The sequence below is a fragment of the Sinocyclocheilus anshuiensis genome, unplaced genomic scaffold, assembly GCF_001515605.1.
Source record: "Sinocyclocheilus anshuiensis isolate Anshui unplaced genomic scaffold, SAMN03320099.WGS_v1.1 scaffold998, whole genome shotgun sequence".
In the NCBI taxonomy this organism is placed as follows: Eukaryota; Metazoa; Chordata; class Actinopteri; order Cypriniformes; family Cyprinidae; genus Sinocyclocheilus; species Sinocyclocheilus anshuiensis.
Window position 1 is genome coordinate 131,992 of NW_015536513.1, and position 9,200 is coordinate 141,191.

Here is a 9,200-nt window from a genome sequence, read left to right on the forward strand (position 1 = left end):
CCGCAAATAAGTTCAAACATCAATTCAATATCTACTATTTCCTGAATATTATGAAATTCAAGATGGCCGCCCCTGATGACGTCATAATATGCTAATTAGATTAGTATATTTACACCCCACATAAACTTTTGGTCATGCCCAACATTTTTCTAATTTACAGTAGATCTCTATCTTTAAGCCCTTTCAAGCCACAAGCTTTTGAAATATTGATGTCAAAATCCAGCATTTTTCCAAAAAAACCCTGGCGCCTAAAGGGTTAAATTACAACAGTCATATGAGTTTCTTCAACAATATCATTCATTTCTGTAGAGCTAGACATTTTATTAAGGATCAAATGAGTGAGTTCAGCTTTCAGAATAAAAACCAACCTGTTTGTTCCTCAGTATCTTCATGTTTGACTCTGAATGTTTCTTCAATCTTCATGTCTTCACTCTCCTCTTTAATAGACACCATCTTTATAATAGTGTGTCACTTGGATCTCAGCTGCTTCAGGAGTTTTTCTGTGTTTGGACACTTTGTCCTGTTTAAGACAAGAATAATTAAATCCAAACTAAATCTCTGGGTGCGTCTCAATCAGCTCACTAGTTCAGTAGTCAGTGCACTGGTAAAGCCGAGAACACACTACACGACTGTCAGGCAGATTATGAATGGAATTTGGTATTGGCAGCTGGGTCTGTTCCAGGGCTCAGTCGCTGTTTGCAGTCGGCAGAAAAATCGCGTAGTGTGTGGTGTCTAAAGATTATAATCTTAGAATTCAAGAACCAGTCGTTGCCAGTCATTTTCACAAAGATTGTTTTAAACATGTTTAATATTTGCGACTGACACCAGCGATTGTATGCGGCTTTGCAGTGATGTGTTCACTGTCAAACATCATTCAGAATTCATTTTATAATTTTGCAATATATTTTTCTTGATTACAAGAAAAATCTCAATTGTTCTTGTGATTTATTTCTTGTCTTTCTTTTAATTATAAGTTAACACTGCAAATTAAATGGTTTAGTTTTTTTCTGCAGTCGAAGAAAGTATAGCCTAAATTATGTCAGTGATCTCTCATTTAAAGATTACCAAGAATTATTTTATTTTGATCTGCAGTCTTCATAAAAGTTTTTTTCTTAATTCAATTTAAAGCTGCAGTCCGTAACTTTTTTTTTGGTTAAAAATGATCCGAAATCAATATTTGAGCACGTACATGACCAGCCAGTGTTCAAAACTATCGCCTTACTTTAGCCCGATTCGCAAATGTTAGCTTATAATAATGTTTTCTAATTTGAGTGGTACGGGTAGGTTTTCGCGGGAAATTCGAGCATGGCGCTGCGTCATTACATCACGTCTGTAAACATAAAGAAGTTGTCCCGGCTACTAGACTATCGCATGTGAGGATCCTGCAGGTGGAGGATCGTTTATAGCCTTTTCTCACAGCAGCCAGAATAATTAAATGTATCATTTTGATGGCGGATTGTAATCCAGAAAGGATTATGTGTTTATGAAACACATGTGAATGAAATTAAATTATATTCCAGTTATAAATGTGCATCTGATTACAGATAGCCTGGAATTACAAAGATTTGTATTTTTAAAGAAAACCAGTTCGAGGTTCGAAGCATAATTTGTTTTTTGGGTTAAACGAATTTCTTAATATGAAATATGTATGTATGACAATTAGATTAGACTGTGCAGAAATTGAAATCTACACGCTAATACACACTATACTCATAGTCACCAATGCTGATGTTGTTAACAATCATTTGAGAATAAAGTATAACAATAATAATAATTTGAACGGTTTGATGTGATATGAGCTAACCGATCTTTAGGGCCCTCCAGGACCGAGTTTGGACAGCCCTGGGCTAAACTAATGAATTTTCTTCATAATGAATAGCCTATTCTTCTATTTTTCAAAAAGTTTTCATTTAAAAAAAAACATAAATCACAAATATAGCAACATAAAATGTACAGTAAATGAGTACATCCCCTTTGAAAAGTAAAATTTTAAACAACATCTCAATGAACAAAAACAATTTCCAAAATGTAGACAAGACTAAGTTTTATATAACATCTGTTTAACTTATAACATGAAAGTAAGGTTAATAATATAACTTCGAGAACAAAATTTTCAGTTTTACTCAAATTAGGGTGATGCAAAAATGAGTACACCCCACTGAAAGTCTCTGGAGCAAAGCTAAATTTTAGACTACAAATGTCTAATTTAACAAGAATTCAACCGCAGGTGAGTCTAATTATTCATTACACAGGTGTCCAGCAGACAGTTGACTATAAAAGGGTGTTACTTAAAGAAAACCCCTTCCCATTTCATACCGTCGTCAGCAATGGCACCACATGACAGAGAAATGTCACAAGACCTGAGAAAGAAAATAATTTCTTTACACAAGAAAGGTGAAGGCTACAAGAAGATCAGCAAAGCTTTACTTATCAGTCAGAATACTGTAGCAAAAGTGGTACAAAAATTTAAAAAAGATGGAACTGTAACCATCTCACAGAGACGTCCAGGTCGTCCTGTCTACTCATGATATGGAGGAGAGCGTTCAGTGCATGGGACGGACATTAGCGAGTCGAGCGACAGAAAGATAGAGATGGCGGATAAAAAACAAAAGAGGAAAACGTCTACAGAACAAAACGCTTAAGGCAAGAAGTAGGACCCGTGTAAATATCAGATCAGCTTTAACTAATCGTTGCCTGGGTTGTGTACGTATGTGGGGCGGAGCTATCAAAATAGAGGCGAGAGGCCCTTTTGGGGTATAGGGCGTGTTTGTTTTGGTGATTTCAAATGTCAACATTGGCTACCAGAAATCACTTACCCCACCTTTAAAAAGCACAGGTGTCCAGCAGACCACTGACTATAAAAGGGTGTTACTTAAAGAAAACCCCTTCCCATTTCATGCTGTCAGCAATGGCACCACATGGAAGAGAAATGTCACAAGACCTGAGAAAGAAAATAATTTCTTTACACAAGAAAGGTGAAGGCTACAAGAAGATCAGCAAAGCTTTACTTATCAGTCAGAATACTGTAGCAAAAGTGGTACAAAAATGTAAAAAAGATGGAACTGTAACCATCTCACAGAGACGTCCAGGTCGTCCATGGAAGTTCGACAGGAGCGTCTTCTGATGAGAAGGGTTGAAGAAAATAGGCATACAAGTTTACTGCAGTTATCTAAAGAAGTAGAAAGCCAAACTGGGGTGACTATTTCCTGTGACACAATACGGCGTACACTGCAGAGGAATGGCATGCATGGGTGCCGTCCACGAAAGAAGCCTCTCCTAAAGCCCAGGCACAAAAAAGCCCACCTAGAGTTTGCCAGGGCCGATGCAGCAAAGATGAAGACTACTGGGCTCTATACTCTGGAGTGATGAGATCAAGATAAATGTTTTTGGAACAGATGGCTTCAAAACTGTATGGCGTTGCAAAAGTGAGGAATACAAAGAAAAATTATTGGTGCCTACAGTGAAACATGGTGGTGGCAGTGTCCTTATGTGGGGCTGCATGAGTGCTGCTGGTGTCGGGGAGCTGCATTTCATTGATGCCATCATGAATTCACAGATGTACTGCTCTATACTGAAAGAGAAGATGCTACCATCACTCCGTGCCCTTGGTTGTTGTGCACTTTTCCAACATGACAATGATCCTAAACACATCTAAGGCCACTGTTGGATTTCTGAAGAAGAACAGGGTGAAAGTGATTCAGTGGCCAAGTATGTCTCCTGATCTGAACCCAATCGAACACCTATGGGGAATTTTGAAGAGACAAGTTGAGCATCACACTCCATCCAGCATCCAGTCTCTAAAAGAGGTCATTCTTGAAGAATGGAAAAAGATAGATGTTGCAAAATGTCGCCAACTTGTTCATTCCATGCCTAGAAGACTTGGTGCTGTCATTAAAAATCATGGAGGCCATACAAAGTACTAGATGTAGTAGTTTTTGTTGTGGGGTGTACTCATTTTTGCATCACCCTAATTTGAGTAAAACTGAAAAATGTGTAATCTAAGTTATATTATTAACCTTACTTTCATGTTATAAGTTAAACAGATGTTATATTAAACTTAGTCTTGTCAACATTTTGGAAATTGTTTTTGTGTTCATTGAGATATTGTTTAAAATGTTACTTTTCAAAGGGGGTGTACTCATTTACGCTGACCACTGTGTGTGTATATAAATATATATACATACATATATATATATATATATATATATATTCACTTTTTTGTTTGTTCACTTTAGTTTTTTGTCAATTCTATGTAAATCTTCAGGAATAAACTCTTGTTCAAAAGACCTTGAACCTTGCATTTCGTTTGGTGTGCGGATTTTTTGCCTTGGCTTTTTGTATTTTTCTACTGTTGATTGAATCTATGCACCCAATTATAAACATTTTTTTGCTTTACTTAAAGGGGTCAGGTCATATGATGTTGCTAAAAAGAACATTATTTTGTGTATTTGGTGTAATGAAATGTGTTTACGCTGTTTAAGGTTAAAAAACACATTATTTTCCACATACTGTACATTATTGTTTCTCCTCTAGAGTGATGAGACCAAGATAAATGCTTTTGGAACCTATGGCTTCAAAACTATGGGGTCACAAAGGTGAGGAATACAAAGAAAAATGCATGGTGCCTACAGTGAAACATGGTGGTGGCAGTGTCCTTATGTGGGGCTGCATGAGTGCTGCTGGTGTCGGGGAGCTGCATTTCATTGATGGCATCATGAATTCACAGATGTACTGCTCTATACTGAAAGAGAAGATGCTACCATCACTCCGTGCCCTTGGTTGTTGTGCACTTTTCCAACATGACAATGATCTTAAACACACATCTAAGGCCACTGTTGGATTTCTGAAGAAGAACAGGGTGAAAGTGATTCAGTGGCCAAGTATGTCTCCTGATCTGAAACCAATCGAACACCTATGGGGAATTCTGAAGAGACAAGTTGAGCATCACTCTCCATCGAGCATCCAGTCTCTAAAAGAGGTCATTCTTGCAGAATGGAAAAAGATAGATGTTGCAAAATGTCGCCAACTTGTTCATGCCATGCCTAGAAGACTTGGTGCTGTCATTAAAAATCATGGAGGCCATACGAAAACCATACTGGGATGCTGTGAGACAAAAACATTAAAACCCATTATTAAACGAGGCATTTGTTGCATCCAGTGGGGACATAATTATGGATTAACTATATGTAGTAGTTTTTGTTGTGGGGTGTACTCATTTTTGCATCACCCAAATTTGAGTAAAACTGAAAAATGTGTAATCTAAGTTATATTATTAACCTTACTTTCATGTTATAAGTTAAACAGATGTTATATTAAACTTAGTCTTGTCAACATTTTGGAAATTGTTTTTGTGTTCATTGAGATATTGTTTAAAATGTTACTTTTCAAAGGGGGTGTACTCATTTACGCTGAGCACTGTAATTAATATTTGTTAATTAAATGGTTTAATTAATATAGGGCCGCGACAACTAATCACATCTGTGTTCTGTGCACTGAAAACATCTGCCGGTCACATTACTATAGACTAGTGAAAAAGCATTTCTATGGACAAAATGCATCTGAAATACAGCTGCTGTGGGAAAAGTGGATGACAAGTCATTACAAAACCCTGGACTTCACTGTGTTGTAAATACAACTTAACCACTGATTTCTAGTCATGTCCTATTTAGGAAGACCAAACAAAGTAGTTTCGCTTTAACAACAAAACACACAGCATATCCACAACATGGCGGCGGCAACAATACTACAGCGAGAATAAAAGTTACGCCTTCTTTCTTTGCGTGAACATTTGGGCGGCGTTATGCAAATCTTCCCACATCGTGACGCAGACATGTGGGGCGTGTTAGAACGAGGCGTTTTAGGTAGGCGTGGCTGACTCTTAACTTTTATAAAGAATATCTCTTTGGATTTGAGACTTTAGTCTTTGCAACTTTACAGATCTTCTTTATGCACCAAGAGCTTGTAACACTCCAAAGAGAAAGGAAAACTTGAAATCGCATCATATGACCCCTTTAATTGGAGCAGAATTTTTTCATATTTTTGGAATCCCTGATTTTGGACATACATGAGATAGTGCTGCTTGCCTAAACATTTAAAAATAGCACTAGAAATGTTATAATTAAGGGAACTGAAAAGACAAATGTGTCTACACAAGCAATAATTCCAAAAAGAAAGGGAAGCATCGGACTTAATGCAAAACATTCAAGACACATTGCTGTGACATTTATTAAGAAGACCAACATAGCAGGAAAGCTAATGTTTTCTGTTATATTAAGCACAAACTAAGAAAAGTAAAACAAACCCTAACGTTTTAATAGGTAAAAGCACCGGTGTTGTATTTGGTGGGGCAGGAGCGGCTGCGGCGGGTAGATGTTGCGGTTTTTGAGAGCGTTTTATTCTTTTGGTTCGGCAGAATTTGTCCAGTCGTGACCTGCAGTCGTGTAATGACTCAGTCATTAGGTTTGTGCTCCTCTCTGACTGTCAAAGACTAGAATCTGCTCCAGTCGATGGAAACGGTCTTTAACCCTCTAAGCGCCAAAGTCGCAAAATTGCGACAAGACGTCATACTTAATAAAATAGACTGTAGTTCCTAATATGGTGTAATATCTCATTTGTATTCCCTACCACTAGATGGCAGACATGCAGTACTTCGATTCTAGACCAAAATTACGTCACGTTCCTATTCAAAGTGTTCGAGGAAATAGCAGAGCAAGTGAGCTATCGAGTCATTGAAAATAGGGCTGGAAGTAGCACTAGCTCTTTGGATCCAGTCAGAGCGACTCTGGGTCCAGTACCCCAACGAGGTGGGAGTGGCCGCGGTACACGGTGCAGTCAGTGTGGGGTAGGTCTGTGCGCGGTGCCATGCAATGAGAGCTACCATACTCTCAAGAACTATAAACTGTGTCACCTAGATACCTGATTGGGCAGATAATTGGTCAACTGATCAAAAAATAGGCACATGCATTTTACTATAACACAGTAATATAGTAATACTTTACTACTTTCTCCTGTTTTACTGTTGATTTCCTCTTTTCCTGATCATTTGGAATGAGGATAAAAAGACAAAAAAAACATGCAAATAAGTTCAAACATCAATTCAATATCTACTATTTCCTGAATATTATGAAATTCAAGATGGCCGCATCTGATGACGTCATAATATGCAAATTAGACGAGTATATTTACACAAGCCACAAGCTTTTGAAATCTTGATGTCAAAATCCAGCATTTTTCCAAAAAATCCCCAGCGCCTCTAATGTTAAGCGTTGAGGTCAGTCTAACAATGTCTCCGCTAGTCGTGTAGTGTGTCCCCAGCTTAAGGCAGTCAGACAGAGTGAGAGATAATGGCCTTAAATCACGTGACAAGACAAAAACAACTAAAACTAGCTCTCAGAACGCAAATGATATACAAGTGTTGTATAAAGATTTATATCTGGTATTTACTGATTTATATTCAATTAGATTCTACTTTCATGAAAACATTTGCAGTTGTTTTGAAAAAGTTGTCGCTAACTTGCACGTTTGTGTTTGATTCACGAAATTGGGAGCGAAATGAGACGCACCGTTTCTGTTGCTCATGTGCGGGAGCGCTTTTATATAATAGAAAATATCCTTCATTAATGTCTGATAGATAGATAAAGCACCAAAGTGTTACATTAGATAATATTTAAATTCTCTAAACGGGTTGTATTGACTAAAACACTTGAATGGTTGAAAGCACTCACTTTTCTTCAGCCGAATCAGACGCAGGAGCGCGGCGCAGCCTCATGACGTCACACCGACATACCAAAATAAAAGTATTTTTTTTTTATATTCGAAAACAAATGTAGATAATAAAGTATATGGTGAACTGAAGGGAGCTTTATGTCTGGTCTTATATTTAAATGTAAGCAATTGTAAAGTCATGATAAATTACAGAGCATTTGTTAAGCTTCTGTATCTTGATATTCAAATTAGAGGATTGGAAATAACTTGTTGAATATTTCAACATCATAAAGAATTTGTAGATCAAAATTAAATTTGTTGTTGCAGAGAGATTATCTATTCAATTTAATAACTGAAACGGAATACTAAGTAGATCAGTATCAGAAATATAATGATTTTATGGTGTATACCCAGATAGCAAAATGACTCCGGAACGAATCTGCAAAATGGGTCCGTATCGGCGTCCACTTGCACAGCGCAACAGATCCGGAGCAGATCCGGACCAGGCTCTATCTGTATCCGCTAATTAAGCAGTTCATCCGGCCCGGATCCGTTTTGGAGCCGTTCATTAAGTGTGTCATTTGGTCTGAATCCCTTCTAGATCCTTTATTCAAAATGGGTAATCTGGCTAAAACTGGCTACAGCAATAGCTAAAATCTGGCTGCCCAACATTAGACTAGATTACTCCATAAAAACTTGAATAATCCATATCTGACTTTATTAATAAAACATGAAATCATTAAAAACTTAATCTAAATTTTAGCAAGTAACAATAGAACTATTACAAGTTAGGTGTTTACAGACTATAAATACACTGAATATACTTTTTAAGGAAAACGAAATGCAAGAAATTGCACCAAGAAAATAATTTTATTTCATAAAAAACATTAACTAAAAAAGGACATTTCAAATCCTCCTCGAGCTCCTATCTGCTGCCAAGTTGAACCACCTTATGGCATGTTTGAGATTCTTACAGCACCTGTAATACCAAAGCAGATTTCCATACAAAATGTCAATAAATCTCATCGGAGCTACCAGTTTATGTTTTTAAAAAGATACACATAACCACTGTATATCTATAATTTATACATAATTTAGTTATGGAGAAATAATGCCTAATTATTTTAACACATTATTTACACTACGCACTAGCCCCACCCCAGACCTACGTAGGTCATCTTAACATTTCATACAGTTGGTGACGGACATGATGCAGGACATCTCACTGTGTAATGTAGCCTATAAAGTGCAGCTATATGCATTAAAGAGTTATAGCCAGAGGTGCACATAAGTTGTGCACAGGTGTGCATAGACGACCAACATAAAAAATGCGTTGTTTAAATCAGTTCAATCAATCAGTTCAGACTGCTCATTTGGTTGACACCATGTAAGTGTAACCCCTCTCTCCCGGGTCCTCACCACCACACCTCGTTCTCGCTCCGAGTGGGTCTCCGGCATGGGAGGCGGACGCACTAACAAGGAGGCTAAAGACTGCA

At 37.4% G+C, this 9,200-nt stretch overlaps 2 protein-coding genes across 3 annotated transcripts in view; one reads left to right on the plus strand and one right to left on the minus strand.

Moving 5' to 3' along the window:
• LOC107692232 (gastrula zinc finger protein XlCGF57.1-like) overlaps nt 1–9,200 on the plus strand; it is a gene marked incomplete at its 3' end in the record, with an annotated part of 166,610 nt that overhangs the window by 47,594 nt on the left and 109,816 nt on the right. The window lies entirely within an intron of this gene.
• LOC107692100 (gastrula zinc finger protein XlCGF8.2DB-like) overlaps nt 1–9,200 on the minus strand; it is a 56,207-nt gene that overhangs the window by 11,264 nt on the left and 35,743 nt on the right. The window contains exons 1-2 of one of the 2 annotated variants that reach the window (XM_016491009.1): nt 7,725–7,777; nt 369–520 (exon numbers count right to left, since the gene is read on the minus strand). In XM_016491009.1, the coding sequence (XP_016346495.1) occupies nt 369–453 (85 nt within the window). In that variant the 5' untranslated portion in view covers nt 454–520; nt 7,725–7,777. Of the gene's footprint in view, nt 1–368; nt 521–7,724; nt 7,778–9,200 lie in introns of those variants that run through there. The other variant, XM_016491015.1, reaches the window with a different exon arrangement.